Here is a 23,813-nt window from a genome sequence, read left to right on the forward strand (position 1 = left end):
TTCCTTCAATATTCCCACACATGTGAGTGGTTCTTCTAGAAATAACAGCCATTCACTTCAACCAGCTGCCACCAAGAGCTGCCATTTTATTTTTCTACTTCCTTCCCTCTTATATTTTTCCAACTGTTGACCTTTATTTGTTGCCTGATAGACTTACCAGCAGTCTTTCTTGTACTTCCTGGTTGCTGCCTTCTGCTTCCTCAAAAGGTGAGGGCCCCCAGCTGTCTCTTAAAGAGCTTGGCCCAAAGCCTTGCTATAATCAGGCTGGATTTCTGGCACCAAAGTAGAGCTACCCTGCCCTATGTAGCAAAAATAACACATTTGCAATCATGTCATGCAATTGGAGATGACAGGCATCATGATAATTTACTACATACATCCAAATTTCTATCCCCTTCTCCACAAACGAAGAGAGAAAGGTCAGAAAGTACCCTCCCCCCCTTGCCCACCTCTGACTCCTGAACCAACAGCTGCAGTTTCTATGACTCTTCAGAGAAGGGCGAGGGGCCCTGTGCTCTCTAATGGACCCTCCTGCTTGCTGACTTTTTCTCTGTGATTCATCATCTGACAGTTGCAGGTGAGAAAAGCCTGGAGAGGCTCAGATGCATGCTTGCCCTTTCCTTTGTCTCTGCTCTACCTGTCTGTTTAGATTAGAAACCCATGAGGCATGTCTCCCTCCATGTTCTGCGTAGCGTCCACCAATTGTGGATGCTCACAGAACGTGGATGATTGATGACGGTGCTAATCTGAGTAATAACAGGCATTTGGGGTGCAATCTCAAGGAAGCTTCTCAATACTGGGTCATGAATACATGTGTTCTGCAGAGGAGGAAGGAGCCCAGCTAATGGGCAACTGTAGATGCCAGTACCAGTATGGCCTCGTTTGAAATGCTCCTCGGTTGGGCGTCTGCCTTCGGCTCGGGTCATGATCCCGGGGTCCTGGGATCGAGCCCCGCATCGGGCTCCCTGCTCCGTGGGAAGCCTGCTTCTCCCTCTCCCACTCCCCCTGCTTGTGTTCCCTCTCTCGCTGTGTCTCTGTCAAATAAATGAATAAAATCTTTAAAAAAAAAATAAAGCTACAAAAACCAATCAATCAATCAATCAGGCAAAGATAAAGGCTTCACGTAAGCTGTAGGAGCAAGACTTTTTAAGAGCAGCCCCAGTCGTGTGTCAGCGGCTTGAGATTTTAAGTCAAAGGGAGCAAGACAGTTTGGTAGGAGGGCTCTGAGGCGATGATTATTTATTTAGAACTTGCTAAGTGTCAGCTTCTTTATGCATGTTATCTCAAATTACATACGATTTCCTCCTTTTGGAAATGAGAAACCTGAGCTTCTGAGAGGTGGGGTGACTTGCCCAAGTCAAGTAGCGTAGAGACGGAATGTTTGTGTCCCTCCAAAAGTCATATGTTGAAGCCCTGATCCCCAGTGTGATGGTATTTGGAGGTTTGGCCTTTGGGAGGCAATTAGGTTTAGTGAAGTCTTGAGGATGGGATTAATGTCCTTATTAGAGAGGGAGAGAGACCAGAACATGCACACACACACACACACACACACACACACACACACACACACACTCTGCCATGTGAAGACACAGTGAGGAGGTGGCCGACTGCAAGCCAGGAAATAGGTCTCATCAGGAACCAAATCTGCTAACACCTTGATCTTGGACTTCCCAGCCTCCAGGACTGTGAGAAATAAGTATTTGTTACTTAAGTCACCCAGTCTGTGGCATTTTGTTGTGGGAGACTGAGCTAAGACATATAGAAGCTATTTCTTGGCCTCTAGATCGGCACAGTCTGCTGATGCCAGTGTCCATGACCTTGCTATTTGCCTCCTCATTTATTCTTTGTTTTTAAGATTTATTTACTTATTTTAGAGAGAACGAGTGAGTACCGGGGTGGGGAGGGGCAGAGGGGGAGGGAGAGAGAGAATCCCAAGCAGATTCTGTGCTGAGTGCAGAGCTTGATGTGGGGCTTGATTTCACCATCACAACCTGAGCAGAAACCAAGAGCTGGATGCTTAACTGACTGTGCCACCCAGGGGCCCCATCATCCTCATTTATTCTTATCAGTGCCCTTCCTTTGGGCTCAATAAAAGAAGTTATTTTTATGCTAATGTGGTAGGGCAGTCCATGTGTCCATTTGTTTTCTTCCCTTCCCCCAGCAAACCCCCTGGCAGGATGGGGAGGGAGGGTCTGTGCTCAGATAACAGCGGGTAATGAGTCATTGATTTGCTGTGAGAACCATCACTGTCAGCCACAGATCTGGTGGCTGCCCCTTCACCTGGATCCAGGCCTCTGAGCAGAGAAAGGCAAAGGACTAAGGCAGAGGTGAGGAGGGAGGGAGCCCACAGAGAGCAGGGTCCCCAGACACCCATCAGAGGAGGACTCTGCTGGACCACTTGGCACTGAAATGGAAAAAGGAATGATTTACACCTTCATCTGGACCCTGGGAATTTTTGTGATGGTCCAATAGCGAGACTTCCTTTCTAGGAATGAACTATTCCTTTAGTTTCCCCTGAGATCATGGGTATAATTTGGGGGACGTGTCACAGTAGAAAGCCAAGAGGAACTTAAATAGGGTGGGGTGTTTCTGCAGATATGACCTCAGGGCAGGGCTGGGGTAAGGATTTTACCACTGCCTGGAACTAGGTGCCAGATGGCCAAAAGCGTGGAGAAGGCAGGGCAACTGAGAGCAGGCAAAAATCACACAGTGAAAATAATAACAAATATAAATAATATGTAATATGAATAATAGTAATAAAATACATCAGGCTTACTAGCAGATTCCTTTGTCCATGAGGAGCCTTGCAGGGAAGAGCTGTGCTCCTTGGCACCAAAGCTATCTTCTGTGGGAGGAAGGGGTTCAACTGAACCTGTTGGAGATGGGCCAGGGCGATGGGCTTAGGGACCCCAAGGGTGGGCTATCACCCAAGGTGGGAGGACTTGCATACGTGCCAGTGACTCTGATTAAGTAAATTAGCACATATAAAGTATCTGGCACTGTGCTGGTGCTCATTAGGTTAATATTAGCTTCTGTTATGGGTTGAATTGTATCCCCCCACCCCCAAAAGATATGTTGAAGTAAAAACCCCCAAATACTTCAGAATATGACCTCATTTGGAAATAGAGTCATTGCAGATGTGATTAAGATGAGGTTATACTGGAATAGGGTAGACCCTTAATCCAGTACGACTGGCGTCTCTATAAGGGGAGGAGAACAGTTGTGGACACACAACGGGAGAAGGCCATGTGATGGCGGAGGCTGAGATGTAAGTGGGGCAGGTGCAGATCGAGGAGGGGCAAGAATTGTGAACAACCCTCAGAAACCAGAGGAGAGGCAAGGGAGGGTTCACCCCTATGGGTTTCAGAGGGAGCATGGTCCTGCCAATGATTTTGACTTTTGGCCTCCAGAACTGTGAGACAATAAATTGCTGTTGTTTTAAGCCATTCGTTTCATGGTCCTTTGTTTGGGCAGCCCTTGGACATGAACATAGCGAGTTCCCTCTTTGTTTAGACTTCCCAGATCAGCCCCGAAGGGGGACGTGCAGGTGCTTCTGTGAGGTGCGTCTATAAGGGAAAACTGAACCAAGTTTTCCAACAGTATGAGAGTTAACCACTAGAAACCCTTGGAGAAACAGAAAACAAGTGTTGATAAGGATGTGAAAAACTGGAACCCTTGTGAGCTGTTGATGGGAATGTAAAAGGATGGCGCAGCAGCTATGGGAAAGCAGTATGGAGGTTCTTCAAAAAATTAAAAATAAAACTGTATATAATCCAGCAATCCTACTTCTGGGTATATATCCAAAAGAATTTAAAGCAGGATCCTGAAGAGATATTTGCATACCCATTGCAACATTATTCGCAGTAGCCAAGAGGTAGGAATGACCCAAATGTTCATCAGTAAGTGAATGGGTAAAGAAAATATAATACATAAATACAAAAGAATATGATGCAGCCTTAAAAAAGGAGAGCCGGTCACAATGTGGAGGAACATCGAGGACGTTATGCTAAGTAAAAAAACTAGTCATGAAAAGACACATACTGTGTGATTCTACTCCTTTGAGGTGTCTAAAGTAGTCAAAATTACAGAAAGAGAAAGTAGAAAGGTGGTTGCCAAGGGTTGGGAGGCGTTGGGAGGGAGAATTCGAGTTTCAGTTTTGCAAGATGAAAAACTTCCAGAGAGATGTTTGCACAGTGATGTGAATATAGTTAACACTACTGAATTGTGTATACTTAAAAATGCTTAAGATCGTAAATTTAATGTTATATGTTTATGACCACAATTACAACATGAAATGAAATTAAAAAAAGAAACACTTGGAGAAGTTCCCCTTTAAAATGAAAGTAATAAATGTGAATGATTTATTATATGTATATATATAATAGTAATAAAACATGTCAGGCTTACTGGCAGATTCCTTTCTCTGGGCAGAACCTTGCTTTGCAGGGCAGAGCTCATGCTCCTTGGCCCTAGAAGCAACTTCTGTGGGAGGAAGTGCTCAACTGAACCTGCCGTCAATTTTTTGATGATGTGATTAATTACCTTCTTGGTTTTGCCATACATGTATCTTTGAATTCTTGTACATTGGATTTTCTTAAAGCAAGGCTTGCTTGTAATTTGGGTGTGGAAGATTCCAGGGGCAGTTATGGTGTCCCTGGATCTGCTGAGCCTGGTCTACTGCTCCCTTCCCCCACATACTGCATAACAGGTGTAACTGGAGCTCTTTGCCTAATAGGAGCCTTAGGAAACAGAAGGAGGCTCCCACTTACAGTCTGTAGAGGCAAATAATTTGACAAGAGTTGAGGCCCGCGGGCTGGTCTGCCCCTTGCACGAAGCCCAGACGTCAGCACCGTGGTCTTGGTGCAGTTTCTACATGTCGCATAATAAAAACATATACTTGGTTTTTGTTCCCAGTTCCTGGCATGGAGGTCCTCAAACCCTTGGAATTTCCTGAGCGATTGACGTGCCTTTTATTATTCATAAGGAGCCCATCTGGAACACACCTGAGTTTATGCTAATGCAGTGACTCTTGGTGGCCCCTAGATGGCTTCAGGATGGGCACTGGTTGCCAGAGGAATCAGCCATGTCATTAGCTGGTTGGAACTTTCAGCATCTCACTCCTCCACCTCTGGGAAAAGGAGGGGTCGGGCTGGAAATTTTCCGTCACCAATGGCCAATGATTTAATCAACCATGACCAGGTAATGAGACCTCCATAAAAACCCTCAAGCAATAGGGTCAGGAGAGCTTCCGGGTTGGTGAACACATGGGGAAGCCAGGATGGCGGTATGACCTGCGAGGATGTGGAAGCTCCGTGTTCTTTTCTCCCTGTACCTTGCCCTAAGCATCTTCCGTTTGGCTGTTCTGAGTTGTCTCTTTTATAATAAGACTAATCATAAGTAAGGTGTTTTCCTGCATCCTGTTAGCTATCCTAGCAAATTATTGAAGCTGAGGAGGGGTTTGTGGGAACCCCCAATTTATAGCTGGTCAGGTTGGAAACACTGGTGGCCTGGGAGTTGCGCCTGGTGTCTGAAGTGGGGGCAGTCTTGCGGGACTGAGTCCTTGAACTCAGGTGACCTGACACCAACTCCAGAGAGATTGTGGCAGAATTGAATTGACATCCAGTGGGCCTCAGAGAATTGGAGGAGAATTGGTTGATGTCAGAAAATATCTCAGGCCTATTGTCTTCTCTTGGCCTGGAATGAGTTCAGTTTGGGTTTCTTCCTTCTTGAGTGATACAACTCCAAGTAGAAGATGCTAGCTCTAGAGAGAGGATAGAGATCTCAGCCCAGCCAGGCAGTGGGGATGGGAATAGCAGCAAGGATGACCAAACAGGGGGCTAATGTTTGGGTTATTGTGTGTCACACTGACCATGACTGGCCAGGTAGACACAACCAGGGTGAACTCTCCCTGACTGTCAGATGCCTCATTCCCACCTGTGATGCTCAGAGAGACCATGAGACCTGAAAAACACCATATTGTTTTGTGATGTCACCTCTGGAATGTTCTGCGTGTTTTGGTGACCAGCTCCTGCATAGGACCTATACCTGGCACTTAACACTGGTATGGCTTTTTACTTGAGATAGAAGTAATCATCTTAGAATAGGTAGTAGGTATGGGTATCTCTGCTCCAAAGACTTTTTGGAAGGTTTTTACACCAACTATAATACCTGTCTAAATTTCTGTCCAGAGATACGCATCTTGTCAGATACCATCTTCACTTCTTTCAGACTCCGATTTTCATAATGTACATAGTGGACAAGGGGGGATAAGTGAGTAGAAAGTCTTCTGTTTTTCAGGTTGAGCAATTGGGGCTCAGAGGATGGGCTGGGAAGCAGAAATCGTCTTGTTTTCTCTTTTCCACAGCACTCGAGGCCAAATATTACGAGAAAAAGAGACACCAGATCTGAAAGCCTAGAAATCCCAATCAATGTGGTTCTACCTCAGGTAGGGATAATCACAGAAGGGTGTAACTTCCTCGTAGCCGGTATAACCCTCCTCTTTCAAAGCTGTCGCACGATATTGTAGAATGAGCAGAGTCAGGACCTCAAGTTGCAACCAACCCTGTGCCAAGGGGAGTTCACTTAGCCGCTCTGGGTCTTGGGTTCATCATACCCTCAAATGAGGAAGGGGGGTTTGGTGACCTGGTAAGAACTTCTGGCCCTCACAGCACTTAAAGTTTCTATGACACTCTGAAATGCGCCAGTCTTCCCAGACTTCGATCTTTTGGTGCTTGCTCTTGTGTGACCACTCGGATTTCTGGGGGAGAATGAGAACTGGGACTTGGAACCAAATGCATATGGCTGAATACATGAGTAGAAAGCCTAGGACCTGGACCAAAAGGTACAGGGTGATTTGGAGGGGCCAAGAGAACTGAGGCCTGCTGTATACTGAAGATAGGGTGGAAGGGGGACTCAGAAGGGGGGGAGGCCAGTGAACGGATAAGGTCTCGAGGTCTCCTCCTCAGGTCTCCTAAGCAGCCGTTTCCTTGGTGGGGTTCTCCTCACTGGATTGTTTCTCCTGCTGCTATGTCACAAAGGGGGCAGCCTGGCTTCTCCAGAGTCACCTAAGGCCCTGTTGGAAGATCATGGCTGTGCAACCAGAGGGGCTGAAATGTAGGCTGGAGGGACCCAATGCGGAGGTAACTACCCGAAAGCTAGATATGGGGATGTGTAGGAACAGGGTCGAACGCCAGAGGGCATCCCATATATACATATATATATATTTATAATATGTATATTTAATATATACTACATATATAATACATAACTACATAAGGATATATAATACAGATAATAAAATTATACATATGTTTTCTAAAGCCATCTCTTAAGGATTTGCTGAAGAGCAAGATTACAAAGAAGACCTTTAGCATTCTTTCAATAGGTGGAGATAATTGTAACAATCTTAGCAAGTATGTTCAGCAGGAGGGAAAAACAGGACCCAAGAACTTTCTGGCTCTGTTTTCACATTATCCTTATAACTTTGTAACGAGCAGCCACTTCATCAGTTTCAGCCTGTGAAGCCTAGAATATAAGCTACCTTTGGCCTGATGGCTAGACAGGATGGCTTGCCCACAGGGTTCCTGCAGCTCCAGGAAACTTCCTTTTAGGTCTGACTCTTGCCATCTCGTTCTGCTGGCCACTACTCTCCCCTGAGGGTGGGTGTTGCTCCTATGGTTTATTCACAGCCCACAGAGATCAATCTCATCATTACTAAGGGACAGGAAGAGGAGGCCAGCCTGGGGGTGGGGCTGGGTGTGGGGGGAGGGAATAGGGCTAGGTATAGTGATCATGTGACAGAGAGAGGGGAAAAAGTCTTCCGTCCACACCTACCACAGCTCTCCCTGCTGAGCTTCCAGAAAGAGGCCAGTGCGAAGGAGGAGAGAAGGGGAACGGAACCGGGGGGTGCTCTGAGAAGGCTCCGGCTGGTTCTGGGGCCAGGCACTTCCTGCACGGCAGGACCTGGTGCCACGGTGGGGGTCTCGGAGGGCACAGAGGGCACGGGATGTACATTTGCCCTGCACGGGCAAATGTAGCCTCATGGGTACACCTGCCGAGGAGACCCAAGTCATAGGCCAGGTTTCAGACACCTGCCAGGATGCTCTAGGCTGGCACTCGGGGGAGGGGCGCAGGTATCTCTACATTTAGATGATCACCAGGACTGTGAAGGGACCAGCGTACTCGTTAGACCTCCCCAAATGAGAGGGTGCATGGCTCGTGGGAAAGGACTGACCTGGTGAAGAGGGGAGGAAAAAATATGGACTCAGCACTGATTTGGCCATGTGGCAGGCACTGGGCGATGCTAGTGTGAGGTAGGGATGGTAGAGGCATGGGAACTGGGAACCCCAGCTGCCCCTCTGGTAATGGCAGAGCTGGAGTGAGGGGCTTGACCCCCAGGCCAGTGTCCACTCTCTCCGCTACACCACAAGCTTGGCATATGCCACCCGGAGGGGCCAGGTCAACTCTTAGCTCTCTGTGTCTGTTCCCCTTTCTGGATCCCTGGCACTAAGGCATCTTAGGTTACAACAGTGAGCACAGTGCTCCTGAGGGCAGAGTCTCTTGGTTCTCTTCCTAACAAGGTGGTGGTAAGGAATGATGAGCCCATGGCCAGTTGTATTCCCCTTCCTGCATCCATCCTCATAGGCATCCATCGTTTCATGAAGAAACCAAGCTTTTCCTCTTTCCCCTACTGGGTCTGTATCCACGTAGGTAGGCATTTCCCATAGATCAGGGAAGAGACAGTCTTTCCTCCATGGGAAATGTGGGCCATGCCTGGTCTGGGGGCCGTAGGCTCTACCTCCCAGGCTTAGAAGAACCTTTTGGAGTTCTCCTGAGAGGCCCAGACGTCTTGTCAGGCCTCAAGGACATCAAAGACAGATTCGTTTAGTCCATGAAGTGATACCACCGGCTGAAGAGACCTATGGAGAACGGGCTGGCTTCAAACAGGCTGAGAAGTCCTGGGGTTTTGTATCTCATGTGTCTGCCTAACTCACATGCTCGCTCCTTGGAAAGCCTTCGGTAAATAAATATATTCAGCATTTGCTATAGTGCTTTAGGCCAGGAACATTGACGCCTTAGCAGCAGAACTGGTCATCTGCTTGGTCTTTATGTCTGCTTACTTACCACTTTCTTGGCCTTTCGCCCCAACCCCAGGAAGTAGGCAGAGCAGCTCTATGTTTAGGTTCTATTTTAAAGGTGACATTCAGAGAATTGAAGTGACTCTCTCAAGAGCACTAAAAAATGGGATTTTGAGCCCAAAGCTGCTGGGAATTTAGGGCCTCTACCCTCACTGGATTATAGGTTCAAGATGGGGACATGAAGGGTGCCTGGGTGGCTCAGTTGGTTAAGCGACTGCCTTCGGCTCAGGTCATGATCCTGGAGTCCCGGGATCGAGTCCCGCGTCGGGCTCCCTGCTCAGCGGGGAGCCTGCTTCTCCCTCTGACCCTCCTCCCTCTCATGCTCTCTGTCTCTCATTCTCTCAAATAAATAAATAAATAAATCTTTAAAAAAAAAAAAAAGATGGGGACATGAAAACCAGCATGCTCGCACGCAGGGGGCAGCCTCGCTTAAGGATTACATAGACTGACCTAGGGTTTTGTGGAATTCCCAGGGGAAAGCCCCACTGCTTTAGATTTTCCACCACACAGTAACAGCTGTGCAGTTTAAAAATACGAACCGAAATGAAGCTATAACTTCACGAAATCCACTAAATATATTAAGACATATGAAATCACTTCTGTAGGTCACGGACCGTACAGTGTTGATGGTTTTACATCATTCAAGCTAATATCTCTTCCTTACCTTTCCAAGCATTTTGGTTGCTTAGTTCACTGGCAAGGACTCATTATACCTCCACTGTATGTGAAGAGTGCCAGGCGTGTCATAAATAAATAAGGGACAGGTCACTGTCCTTAGAGAACTGTAATTTATCCATTTGGGGAGAAGATGGGACAGGGCAGAAGAGAACCACTGCAAAGGAATGATATCAGCACATGCAAAATAAACTATCTGGGCATCGTGAAGAGCGAGAATGAGTGTGTGGTTTGGAGTCAGATATCCTGTTTTACACCCTGGCCCTTCCCCTGGGCTGGCTATGTGATCTTTGGTAAAACCTGGTCGTTCTTCTCTGTAAGATAGTGCATATGAATATGGAAATCAGCTAGCATATCATCACATAATAGTCATCAGTCTAGTATGTGTTATTTCCTTTTTCTTGTTCTATATATCTTCCTTTAAGAAAATCTAAGCATCTTCTCTTCTGAATCTGCCGTAATCATCTTTGTAGCTCTCTATAAACAAAGAAAATGTCACGTGTTCTCCTTTCATTTTTGAACTCTACAACAAACTCCCTGAAAGAAATAGGGCAGGTGTTAGTCAGGTTGCTGTGGATGATTGGACAGGTTGTGCACTGCAACAGCAGCTGTGACTGGCACCCTCTAAAGTTGGTCACTGTACAAACATGGGGTGACTCTGCATCACGTTTGCATCTACATTTCCTAGATATGGAAATGGAGGCACAGAAATGAAATGATTTTGTAAAGGCCACGCACTCATACAGTGTTGAGCCGGGACTCTTTTTGGATTTTGTGATGCCTGGTCCCTTGATCCCCACGTCTCATAGCCTACATTAATGCCTGCTGCACTTGGACCTCCCTCATGCACCAAGCAATCATTGGTGCTATTCACTGAATTTTCAAATTGACTGGAAGTTCCCTGGAGGTAGGGTCTGAGACCAGATGCCAAATTAATGTTAGTCGATTCATCAACATAAATGTGGAGGAAGAATTGGTGCAGGAACATGCAGAGTGGAAATAGACTTAGGGTGGGGAGTTTTCTCAAGGCCAAGAAGGAGTCTTTCTTTCTTTCTTTTTTTAAAAATCCTTATTAGTTTTTATTTACATTTTAAAGATTTTATTTTGAGAGAGAGCATAAGTGGGGGTGGGGAGCCAGAGGGACTGAGGGAGAGGGAGAAGCAGGCTCCCTGCTGAGCAGAGAGCCCGATGTGGGACTCAATCCCAGGACCCCGGGATCATGACCTGAGCCAAAGGCAGTGGCTTAACCAACTGAGCCACCCAGGCGCCCCCATGAAGGAGACTTGAAGGACTAAGTCCAGCTAGGTCCGATTGGAATTGGGGAAAGAAATAATTTGTCTTGTCTTAATGTTTTCTCTTGTCTTAGAGTTTAATCATGATTCCTGGCATCTCTGAAATGCCTGGATATTTGGCATTTTTCCTTAAATTTCAGTTTCAGAAGAAGATGCTGATTTACTTTAGCCTCTTGATACTATCCATAGGATTATGGGTTTGATAAAACAGGTATATTCTTCTAATAATCACTAAAATAAATACATGACTGTTAAAGAATTTTTAAATGTTTTTGTGTTCTATCTAAGACACTAGGCCATGAGGCAACACTGGACTTGACCTCCTTCTTGATCCTGTCTGGGAATAGGAGGGAAGATATAGGACAATTATGAGAGGAGCATTGGGTTCTGGGGAAGGAATTAAAGTGGTCCTATTAGCCCATCAACATTTTCTGAATCAGGTGCTGTGCGCATGTAACCAAGAAGGCACAGAGTCTGTGTGGGAAACATTGGCCATTTAAAGGAGGGGACAGGATGTTAAGGTTGGTAATGAGAGTTGCTAGGGCCATAGTGGTGCCCATTTACAAACATGGATCTACTGGACCAGAGAAAGTTAGACCAAGAGGACATTTAGTGATCATGTCACTGACCCCTCATTATACAGATGTGGAAACCAAGGTCGGAGGGTGCTAGGATGTGACCAAGGTCACCTGATGGCATGCATAAGGATAAGGGCCCAAGTATCCAGATTTTTCATAGCTAGGGATCCACCACCCACATGGTAAGGTTTTATTTAGTGCATTTCTGCTGAGGGGACAGTCGAAAGTTCCTTGGGTACCCAAGGCCGAATAAAGGCAGCTGGATGTGATGATTTAAAGACCATCATGGATACTCGGAACAGTAATAAACAGTAGAAAGCACTAGTGATTTGTCTTTGGATGTGCAGTTGGGTCAAGATGCATATCTCTGATTGAAATGAAATAATCATAAAATAGAAATAAGACAATTGGGGGAATTTGAGCACTGACTCAGTATTTGCTGATAGTAAGTGATCATTGTTAATGGTATTGATGCTTTGTCGAAAAGATACACATCAATGTATTTATGGGTAAAATAACATGTCTACACTTTGCTTCAAAAGAGTGCAGTGGCGGGGGCGTGGTGGCAATGTTGAGTGGACGTACAGATGAAACGCATGGCCTTGATTTCATAACTGCGGAAGCTGGGTGAGGATATTTGGACGTTTAATGCGCTCTTCTCTTTCTCTGTGTGTATGTTTGAAGTTTGCCATAATACGAAGTTAGCACGGAACTATCTTCGCCCCCTAACTACTGCAAGTCCTTTGTTAAATCCATGGCGATTTCCTGCGTGTGTGCCCCACCCATGTAAGTTCAGGCAGCTAGGGCTGGGTTGGTGACTTTAGTGGGTGAACTCGCACTGGTTATTTAACTTTGACCCTGAGTTTGCTTCTCCATCTGTAAAATGGGAATAATAGTAACAACACTTCATTAAGTCAGTGTTGTGAGGCAGGTCTGGCACAAAATGGGAGCTCAATATTTGTTTCCTTCTTCTCAAGATTGGGATCCAACCTGTTGACTAAAGCCACCATTTCCATAGTGATGTTTTCTAGAACGAGATTCTGCTGTGAAAGAGGCCTGCATTGGAGGAAAGGACCTCTCATGATCTGCTCCTTAATGACTGTGGCTAATCTTCCCAGAAATCTGGGACCAAGGGACCTTAAATGGGCTGGGCTGCCCACAGTGTGGTTCATTCTGGTCACAGGTTCAGCCACAAGAGCCAATGGGCTCTTCCAATTGAGAAATATGAAAACCATGGAGGCTGGATTGATTTAAAGCAAATAAGGTTCTGATTACAGAATGCCCCTGGACCCTCACTATCTAGAAGATTAAGCACATCCTTCCTTATAAAGTTAATGACATGTGCTTATTGCAAAGTTAATAGCATAGAACTGAGCCTTCTATTTATCTAGCTCTTTGGGTCTTAAAGAATTCGAGCCAACATGATACACTGTGCAAATTATATTTTCTCTCTATACCCATATATATAATGCAGATAACCTGACTTGTTTTCTATCTTCTCTATCTGTAAAATTGTGAAAATAACCTAAGGAATGAGGAATTGATATTTGGAGAGCATTGCAATGTACTTATGATGAGATGCCTTTGGTGTATTTAGAAGTAGCTATCATGATCTTATTTTTATTTAAATTCATTGCTGCAATTCTTACCTCTTCTTCAGGATGCATTCCACCTGTTCCCCACTTTCTGCATACACCTCAGAATTCTTCCATTAGTGAAACCTACTTTTCTTGACAACGATACCGTACATTTCGATGGCACTTGGCAGTTTTAAAAACATTTTTGCAATCATTATCTCATTCAGTCCTCACAATGGTGTGGTGCACTAAACAGGGCATATTTCACTGATTTTAAATGTTGGAAGGTGTCTTTTTTTTTTTTTTTAAGATTTATTTATTTATTTTAGACAGAGAGAGAGACAGTGCGTGTGAGTGGGGGCAGAGGGAGAGAATCTTCAAGCAGATCCCAGCTGAGTGCCGAGCCCGACACGGGGCTCAATCCCATGACCCATGAGATCACAACCTGAGTCGAAACCAAGAGTTGGATGCTCAACCGAATAAGTCACCCAGGCACTCCTTGAAGGTGCCTTTAAGATCAGGGAGTCTGGCTGTCTCTTTTTCACTAGTAAAAAATTTGGGTCTCAGAGAGGGTGAAAGTTTCCAGTTTCACACTGCTCATCAGCGACAGAACCAGGATGAGAATCTTGTGACCCCCAGTCTTGACACCTCGGCCTTTAACCCTGGTACAACTTCCACCCAGGCAAACTGCACATTCTAGCTGACTCAGAGCTTTCCTGACCACCGGCAGCCAGAATCACTTGAGGGAACTGGTTGGAAATGCAGATTCCCGGACCATACCCCATAGTAAGTGAATCAGTCTTACAAGTAAGGAACTCAGAAATCTGCATTTAAGGGGCGCCTGGGTGGCTCAGTTGGTTAAGCATCTGCCTTTGGCTCAGGTCATGATTCCAGGTCCTGGGATCGAGCCTCACTTCTGGTTCCCTGTTCAGTGGGGAGTCTGCTTTTCCCTCTCCCTCTGACCCTCCCAACCCACTCGTGCTCTTTCCCCCTCTCTCAAATCAATAAGTAAAATCTTTAAAAAAAGAAATCTGCATTTAAAACATACTCAGCTGAGTATTCTACAATGGAAAGTGTAAGAGCTACTGGCTTATTGGATTTAAGCTCTGTGGCTCTGATCCCCTTTTTATATGATGGTCTTGAGATGAATTGAACTCTCACTGCTCAGTGATATGTCTATGATGGTGCCCTTCTTTTCCAAAATTACCCACTGGACTCTGCTTTGAGCCTAACACTCTGTTGGCAGATGTGAAAGGGGCCGCTGGAAGGACAGATTAGGGTGGCTAAGAGGGAAGGACGAGCCTGAATGGGGCAAGGGAGCAGACTCGGCTGACGGATAGCACAACCATTTTGGACACAGCGACTTGGGTGTCTGTTGGGGTGATTCATGCTGCTCCTCTGCCCGTGCCCATGGTGGGTACATATCTGTAGCTGGGGTTGATTGAGAAGCGTGTTTGTTCCTCCTCTAAGGTGACAGAAGTGTGCCAGAGCCCACGTTTCATATTTTCATGCATTATCTCTAGTCATCCTAAAAAGAGCTCTGTGAGGAAAGGTGGTAGATGTAGTTATCCCAAGTTGAAAATGTGGAAACTGAAATGCAAATAACTTGCCATATTCTTGTAACTGACAAAATAGTGGGACTGGGAATCAAAATATTTGTTGACTCCTAGTCAATGCCTTCAACCTGCACAATATATATGTGATTGCCATTATTCGTGGATTCCCTATTTGTGTATTTTCCCACTCACTGAAATCTGTAACCATCCAATCAATCTCTGTGGCACTTTGGTGGTCATTTACAGACGTGCACAGAGTGACGAAAAATTTAACTCCCTTGATGCGCACATTCTAGATAAGGAGGCTTGTCTCTGCTCTCACACGGTAAAATGATGTGCTTTGCACAGTTTATGTAGTGCCACGTTTTTTCACATTTCTGTGCTTTTTTTGGGTGATTTCACAGTTTCAAATGGCCCCCCGGTATATTGAAGGGCTGGCCAGTGTTCCTAAATGAAAGAAGGTGTGAAGTGTCTTATGGAGAAAACATGGGTTAGATACGCTCTGTTCAGGCGTGAGAGGCAGTGCTGTTGGCCGAAAGTTCAATGTTAATGAATCAATAATACATACCACATAAGGTGTCTTTCAGTGGAAGACATTGAATATAAATTCATATATTTATATGGTTCATCTCTCTCAGATCAATAAATAAAATCTTTTTTATTTATTGATACATATAAATACAAGGTTATGTATTGACTGATTGACAGAACCATGGCTAGAGGCTGGCAGGAACCTAACCCTACATTTCTCCTAGGGGCAATGGTTTGGTATTTGGGACTTCAGTGTTTGCAGTAATTTTACAAAACAGAACTGCTGCAAATAATAAGGATCAATTGTATTTCCTTGAGAGGACCCCATGAGGCCAAATGCAAAAGTGTCCTCTGTGGCCAAGCGGGAAGATCAGACTGAGTTAATTGTGGGGTGTTGTGCGAGCAGCCTTGGGGGGTCAGCTCCTTCACTAACTGTGGGCTTCCCTGTTCTCTCCCACAGAGGGGCACAGCCGAGCCTTTCCTGAAGCTCCACAACTTGTACCCCACCCCACGCTGTGCCCGGCAGGCTGCCCTGCCCCGGCTGAGCCGCCGAGTGGTCAGCCAGCACTCGTACCCGCTGAATCGCTTCTCCTCGGTGCCCTTGGACCCCATGGAGCGCCCCACCTCCCAGGCCGACCTGGAGCTGGATTACAACCCTCCGCGAGTACAGCTCAGCGATGAGATGTTTGTCTTCCAGGATGGGCGGTGGGTGAACGAAAACTGCCGCCTCCAGTCCCCCTACTTCTCTCCGTCCTCCTCTTTCCACCATAAGCTGCACCACAAGAGACTGGCCAAGGAGTACCTGCTGTGGGAGGAGAACAAGGCGCTGAGGGAGGAGAACAAGGCGCTGCGGGAGGAGAACAAGACTCTCCGCAAGGAGAACAAGATCCTGCAGGTCTTCTGGGAGGAACACAAGGCCACACTCGGCCGGGACGAGAGCAGGGCCTCCTCACCGCTGCTGCACAAGGACATCGTGGGCCTGGAAGTGGTAAAGAAGGACACGGCCTTGCAGATGCACTGCAGCAAGGAGAACAGCACCCTTCAGCTGCTCAGGGAGGAGAACAGGGCCCTGCAGCTGCTGCTGGAGCAGAGGAAGGCCTACTGGGTCCAGACGGAGGAGAAGGCAGGCCCCGGGGAGGAGACCAAGCCCGCCCCCTTGCCCCATGAGGAGCCCCACGTCCCCGGGCTGCTGCCAGACCAGAGCACAGGCCTCTCCTCCCCTTTCGAGGAGTCCAAGGGGCCCCCGGCCCCCCAGGAGGACTCCAAGACGCTCCGGGTCCTGCGCCAGATGGTCAGCAACCTGCCCGGCTCTTCTGGGGACGAGGAGGTCAAGGCCGGCTCCGGCCTGCCCGACGGGAGCCAGTGTCTGGAGCTGCTGAGAGAGATGAACCAGGCGCTGCAGGCCCTGTGCGAGGAGAACCAGAGCCTGCAGCTCCTCCGCGAGGAGAACCGGCTCCTGCAGGAGGAGAACAGGGCCCTGCACGTGCTTCGCGAGGAGCACAGGATCTTCCAGGAGGAGAACAAGGCCCTGTGGGAGAACAACAAGCTGAAGCTGCAGCAGAAGCTGGTCATCGACACGGTGACCGAGGTCACCGCCCGGATGGAGATGCTCATTGAGGAGCTCTACTCCTTCATGCCCGCCAAGAACAAGGACCCCAAGAAGCCCAGCAGGGTCTGAGGCCTCCGAGGAGCCTGGGCACGGAGCGCTCGGCCAAAGAAGACCTCCTGCCTTCCGTCTGTCTTCCTCGCTGCCAGCCGCCAGCTCCTGCCCTCTGAGGAGCAGAATCACCACCTTTCCTAAACTCACAGAAGTAATAAAGGCGCGAGGAGGCTGGGGCCAGTTCACATCAGCGTGCTGCTCTGGCTTCTTTTTTCCTTTTTCCAGCAGTTTTGGGTTCACAGCGAAATGGACCAGGCGGTACAGAGAGTTCCCATAGATCCCCGTCCCCATGGATGCACGGCCTCCCCGGCCATCCCCGTCCCCCACCAGAGCGGGGAAGTGTCACCACTGAGGCACGCCATTATCACCCGGGGTTCGCGGTTTCAACTAGGGTTCACACTCAGTATTGTCCTTTCCATGGGTTTGCACAAATGTATCACGACACGTGTCCACGATTATTGTAGGCGAGTATTTTCACTGCCCTAAAAATCCTCTGCGCTCTGCCTCTTCTCCCCTCCCTCCAAGCCCCTGGACAACCACGGAGCTTTGTACAGTGTCCACAGTGTCGCCTTTTCCAGACGTCATCTGCTGGAAACATACAGTATGGAGCCTTTTCAGGTTGGCTTCTTTCATTTAGCGATATGCTTGTAGGTTTCCTCCATGTCTTTTCATGGCCTGATGGCTCATTTCTTTTTAGTGCTGAGTCATAGTCCACTGTCTGGCTGTGCCACCGTTCATCCATGTTCATCCATTCACCTGCTGAAGGACATCTTGGTCTCTTCCAAGTTTTGGCAGTTGTGAATCTGTCTTCTTTTGTCCTCCCCCCCCGCCCCCCGTCTCTTCCTTCATTCTTTTCTGTTTCTTCTCTCAATTTATTCCTTTGTTCCTTTTTCCTCCTACGCCTGTGCTCTCTCTCCTATCTTTTTCTCTCATCTTCCATTTCTGAAGCTATGGTCTGGATGGTGGCCTCTGAGAGAAGAGATCACTCTAGGCCAGGGCTTTTTTATTGCACTGCTAGTGACACTGGGGGCCAGTAAATCTTTGTCGTGGGGGGCTCTCCTGCCTGTTGGATGTTTATCAGCCTCCCTGGCCCTTGTCCACTGGATGCCGGGAACAGCTACCAACCCCCAGCTGTGACAACCAAGGGTGCCTCCAGATATTGCCAAATGTCCCCTACCCCCAACATTGCTCTAAGCTTCTCAAAGTATATTCTTTGAAACACTAGTCCTTGACATGCTCTGAGAAAATGAAGGTTTCCATGGGGAGACATGCTATTACAATCCTCTCTGGCAGATTCAGAATCATACTCCAACTTAAAGGATCTGAGAAGTTCTGCAATGAAGAAATCTGCTTAACTTTGGGGAACTCGGAATAGCCCAATTTTATTTGACCTCGAAATCTCTTTTTATGTTACCCTGCTGTTCACCCAGTGTGGGAAGGGGTGCCTGTGCTCTCCCCAGCTCTAGGCTCACCTCCCTATTCCCAGCTGCCCTCTGCTTACTCATGGTTCACATTTCCCAGCTGGATGTAAGTGGTGGGGCAGATAGCTACTAGGCTTACTGGAGGGAGGGACAGAGGCTCAAAATTTAGTGTCCTGGGCTTCAATTCTCATTTCAAAGTTGGACAGAGTGTAGAACCAAGAGGATGAAAGGAATCCTTAGGTGACTAAAGGGGGAGTTGGGCTGAGGGTCCCAAACTTTGCTGTATAGTGGAACCACCTCAGTGGCTTTGAAAAATGGTGCTGCTGCTGGAAACCATGTTCTTTCCAATGAATGGGATTTTGAGCTCCTGAGTGGTTTGCAGTGCACAGAATGTCGGTATTTGGAGCTGCCCACCCCCTTCCTCATTCACACGCAAGTCTTCTCCAGCCTGAGCTCTTACCAGTTTCTCTGGGTAAATAGTTCTTTCCAAATTCCTTACTTTTCATGTTTAAAAGCTCCCCAGGTGTTCCAATCTGCAACAAAGTTGAGGAATCAGGGTGGTGGTCCTTGAGCTCAGCTGACTGATTCTCAGTATCCTGCTCCACTCACTAGCTATGGGTCTCCCCGAGGAGAGGTGTGTGAGGGAAAGGAGTTTACCCACTTTGCTGATGGGACAGAATTTCCTCACTCCTAACCCGTTGTTCATGCTAGCTAGATTTCTGAGCCTTGAGTAAGTTCCAGAAGGTGAGTGGAAGACAGTTGCCTAGCACTTTTCACTTGCTGTGACCCCCGTGATCCTCGGTATGTGTGAGGCAGGTGGTAATGTTTCTTCTCCAGCTGTAGAAACTGGGATGCCAAGGATTTGCCAGAGGTTAGCCAGCTAGTAAGAGCCAAACTGGGCCTTCAACACAGACTTAGTGACTGCAGATCTCAAACTCCTATTAGATCACATTGCCAAGTAAAGCTGGCGTCCAAAAATTAAGTTTAAAAATGGTTTTCGTGCCTATTTTCCAGGTTTGGGAAGTTGTCGAGTCTTACTCCAAAGAGCGTCAGAGATTCCAAATGAGGGAGAACGATGATAGGAGTATTTTTCTTACCAGTCAGTGACTACACATCTATTCTATACACAGGGGCAGAGGCGACTGCTGTGCATGCAGAAGCTCAGTAATTCATTCCCCTGTTGCCACCCAAATCTGATAAATAGGAAGTTGTTGTTAATGGGCCTCTGGCCCTTGGCAGTTTTTTTTTTTCTCCATTTGGTAAATGTGTCATGTATTTAAGTGAATGTGATAACCCCAGGGCATAGGTTTTTTTTTTTTTTTTTTTTTTTTTTGAGGAAACCAAATTGATTTCTGTGATTCCCAACAACTAGAACACAAAAGGCAGACTCTCCCCATGTTTGTGTTACAAATATTTAACTTGGATTAATCTATGTAACAGCAGTTGGGGGCTTTCTAGCCAGCTGAGGGAGCTCAGAGGACTTAATACTATTTAACAATGTCAACTTTCTCTGTCAAGCAGAATCTAAATGGGTGAAAAATTAGCAAGACAAGCCATAAAATGTCATTTTTATGGAGTGGGGAAGATTGACTTCAAAACAATGTTTCATTGTATGTGCAATCTGTCACAGATTAGCTAACATTCGTGGGAGCTAACTTCTTGTAGAACAGTGAATTTCATTCAAGAGCACTTCCTTTAAACACTTCTCCTTTTTCAGCTCTGTGTTTGCCTCCTTGAGTGCCTCACTAATGGCTGAGGCTGTTTTCTCTTTGCAGGGAAGATTTTGGCTTCGAGCCTCTAAGGTTTGGCTTTAGAGAGCTAAGCATTCTCCCTTTCCCATTTGGCCCTTGGCTTGGCCAACTAAAGCGCTCTTGGTTGCTGGGCTCAACTGACCCTTCCTACTGAAATGGCTGAATCCTGTCCATAGGTCTGTGTAGTGCCCCATAGTTAAGGATCAGGTCAAGTAGAGAAGAACATTCACAACCTAAAACAACTAGCTAGTTAATGGAAACTGAAGTTCTCCAGAATTAGTTCAGGGAAGGAATTCCAATGGGAAAATCACCTATGCGAGGACAGTCATTCTGAGTTTAGCAGAGAGAGCCGATGCGAGGAACCAGAATCCAAACAACTCTGAAGAAAATCTTGTCGGCTTTTGAATGCTCAGATTCTACTCTTGAACTCTCCCCTTCTCTAAGGACTTTTCATAAAATGAAGTGACCTTAGTCTGCATGTGGTGAATGCTTGCTGGGGTCCAGTGTGACTTCGGGCAATGTGGGAAGCTGCTGGGAGGAGGGCATGCTGGGGTGAGGTGTCCGATGGAGGAAAGTGGAGACCCTCAGTCCTCAATTACCATCAGTTTATTGTCCTTGGAGTTGAATTTCTGATTCATCAGATGGGAAATGGTTCTTCCTGAAAGGCCAGGTCATTTTCAGAATATTCTGGATCTACCAACAGCAGCTATGGAAACCATGTTCTTTCCAATGAATGGGATTTTGAGCTCCTGAGTGGTTTGCAGTGCACAGAATGTTTGTGTTTGGAGCTGCCCACACCCTTCCTCATTCACATGCAAGTCTCCTCCAGCCTGAGCTCTTATCAGTTTCTCTGGGTAAATAGTTCTTTCCAAATTCCTTACCCTCTTTGTTCACGCAAACAATGGCCTTTGTAACCAAGAACAAAGTTAGGAGCAGGTGACAGATTATTTTTAATGCTGTCAAGACAAGTGGCTGTTTAATTTTTGACATTTTCTCTTTCTAAGCCTGCCTTTATTCTTTGCAGATAGGGTGACTCAGAGCTCTCCACCAGAAATCCTCATGCCATGGCAAGACTCAGTCCAAATTTTTTTCCGACACTGGCCAGTTGTCACTCAGGAACACTGTGTGTAATAGAGTAGAATTGCCATGTTGTAAGTTACTTGTTGTGGCCTGATGATTGGGCTGTCCTCGCCTTTTCCCTCTCCTTCACTCATTTAATCCATCACCAGGTCCTGTTGATCCTACGTCCTAAACAGCCCTTGGATGCTTCTACTTCTCTCGATTCCCATGAGCGTGACCCTAGTCTTGGCCACCGTCACCTTCTGGGCGACTGCTCCAGCTCTGCATTCATCTCCAGATCTTCAGGGTTACTTTCAGCTCATTTTCCATGTTGCAACCAGGCTGATTTTCTTATATGTATGGATACTATCCCAATGTTTCCTTATTTAAAATACATCACTAGCTTTCCATGGTCTTTTTTTTTTTTTTTTTTTAAAGATTTTATTTATTTGTCAGAGAGAGAGAGAGCACAAACAGGGGGAGAGGCAGGCAGAGGGAGAGGGAGAACCAGGCTCCCCGCTGAGCAGGGAGCCTGATGTGGGACTTGATCCCTGGACCCCGAGATTAGTCCCTGATTTGACCTGAGCCAAAGGCAGATGCTTAACCGACTAAGCCACCCAGGCATCCCTCCATGGTCTTTGGTTTAAAATAAAACTTTACTATGGGTCTCTGACTTGAGTGTGTGGCTGCTACTTTATATTCTTCTAGCCTTCTCAATTCTGTTACACATCACTGTTTCCCAGGGTCCCCACTGGGCTCCTTCAGAATTCAGTATAATTTGGGGGCACCTGGGTGGCTCAGTTGTTAAGCGTCTGCCTTCGGCTCAGGTCATGATCCCAGAGTCCTGGGATGGAGCCCCACATCGGGCTCCCTGCTCAGCCAGGAGCCTGCTTCTCCCTCTGCCACTCCCCCTGCTTGTGTTTCCTCTCTTGCTGTCTCTCTCTGTCAAATAAATAAATGAAATCTTTAAAAAAAAAAAAAGAATTCACTATAATTTAACCATTTTTTGCCTCCTGTCTCTTGCAGATTACATCCAGAGAGGAAAGATTCCTCCTCCTGGGAAGAGCAGGCAGAGCTCTAGGGAAGATGTACTTGGCCTAGTGAGCAAGGATGGGGATACCTGTGCTGCCAGGTGGTTGGAAGGAAACTTCTCTTGTCACAATTGGGCTGTTGGGTGTCAGAGCCCAGCAGCTTCCCACCTTGCCTTGTCTTTAGTGAAGATCATCTACTCTGAACAGCTTTGCACTAACAGTGTGGAATTTAGAGTCAGACTTCTGGGTACCTACCTAAGCTCCACCACTCACTGTGAGACTTTGGGCAAACCACCTTTCTCTGCCATGGTTTCCTTTTCTAGTGAAAACAAATGGCACCTGCTTATCTCAGTTAGCTGTTGTTGCATCATAAACCCATTCTGAAACATAGTGGCTTCTGAACCATTTGTTTAGTTGGGTTGGATTCAATAGGGCAGTTCTGGTCATGGCTGGACCTGCTCCACCTGCGGTTGCTAGGTGGCTCTGCTTCCAGTGGTTGGCTGGCAGTTAGGGCCCATTAGCTCTCCTCCATGTGGTCTCTCATCCTTCAGCCAGTTGCCCCAACCTTAGTCCCATGGCAGAGGCAGAGAAAGAGCAGTAGGCAAGTTCTCTTGAAATCTAGGCTGGAACTGGTCTTTACTTCTACTGACCACCTTCTATAGGCGAAAGCAAGTCATGAGGCCAGTTCAGATTTCGAGGGATGTGAAATGCACTCCACCTCCTCCTTGGTATAGGGCAGCCATTGATTAGGACCATCAATGCACTTAATCCATCATACAACCTTATGGGTTGTTGTGAGGATTAGGTAAGAAAATATATGGAAAGTGCTTAGAACTGAGACTAGTACTTTGTAAGCACTCAAGAAGTTTTGCCCACTTTTATCATGGTAATCATTTTTTATGTGCATCTTTAAGAAAAATTATAGAAATTAGAACAATTCATAGAAAACTGCTTCAAAGATTTTTGAAAATTTTTTTGTATATTTAGCTACAATAATTTTTTTGTGGTACTGGAAGGCTGTCTAAAGTTGGCATCTGAGCTCCTCATTATGCTCTTAAACACAGATTTATTGTGAGGATTGAATAAATGAATGTGTGCAAAATGATTAACTCAGCATCTGGAACGTAATGAGCACTAATGAATGGTGGCTATGATTATTCTATTACTACAACATGGTCAGTGACTTGGAAAAAATCTGCCTTTTACCCAGCCCCACTTTGTTGCCCAAGACTAATGCAGATGGGCTTCAAATGATGCTGAGAACTCGGATCTAACAGGTGGTTAATGTAGGAAGTAGAAGCAGAACAAAGCTTTAGGATGGAAATTTTCTCCATACACAGGTAGTGAGAAAGTATAATGAGCCCCGACACCTTCATTATGTGGCTTCCCAAGATCAATCCATGGCCAGTCTTCATTTATTCTCCCTCACTTTCTTTCTTTTGGTAGTTTTTAAAAGCAAATCCCAGATGTCACATAAATACTTCAGGATGTATCATTGATAGACATTTTGTTTCATTTTAAGAAAATATAACCACCATATTATTA

At 46.5% G+C, this 23,813-nt stretch overlaps 1 protein-coding gene across 2 annotated transcripts; it reads left to right on the forward strand.

Moving 5' to 3' along the window:
• The first annotated feature begins 5,986 nt into the window (after window positions 1-5,986).
• CBY2 (chibby family member 2) lies at window positions 5,987-17,024 on the forward strand. 2 transcript variants are annotated; one of them, XM_078069965.1, is made up of 3 exons: window positions 5,987-6,061; window positions 6,365-6,445; window positions 15,807-17,024. In XM_078069965.1, exons 1-3 carry the CDS (start codon window positions 5,987-5,989, stop codon window positions 17,022-17,024), a joined length of 1,374 nt encoding a protein of 457 aa, XP_077926091.1. The 2 variants fall into 2 exon arrangements, with proteins under 2 accessions (XP_077926091.1, XP_077926092.1); XM_078069966.1 differs by lacking the exon at window positions 6,365-6,445.
• The last annotated feature ends 6,789 nt before the right edge of the window (window positions 17,025-23,813 follow it).

Source organism: Halichoerus grypus, chromosome 4 (assembly GCF_964656455.1).
Source record: "Halichoerus grypus chromosome 4, mHalGry1.hap1.1, whole genome shotgun sequence".
Taxonomy (NCBI): Eukaryota; Metazoa; Chordata; class Mammalia; order Carnivora; family Phocidae; genus Halichoerus; species Halichoerus grypus.

Bases quoted from the DNA above. Each gene is read 5' to 3' on its own strand.
- CBY2 (XM_078069965.1), top strand. From the start codon at position 5,987: ATGTCACCTCTGGAATGTTCTGCGTGTTTTGGTGACCAGCTCCTGCAT. The intron at 6,062-6,364 runs GTATGGCTTTTT...TCTTTTCCACAG, and splicing joins ATACCTGGCACTTAACACTG to CACTCGAGGCCAAATATTAC. The intron at 6,446-15,806 runs GTAGGGATAATC...TCTCTCCCACAG, and splicing joins TCAATGTGGTTCTACCTCAG to AGGGGCACAGCCGAGCCTTT.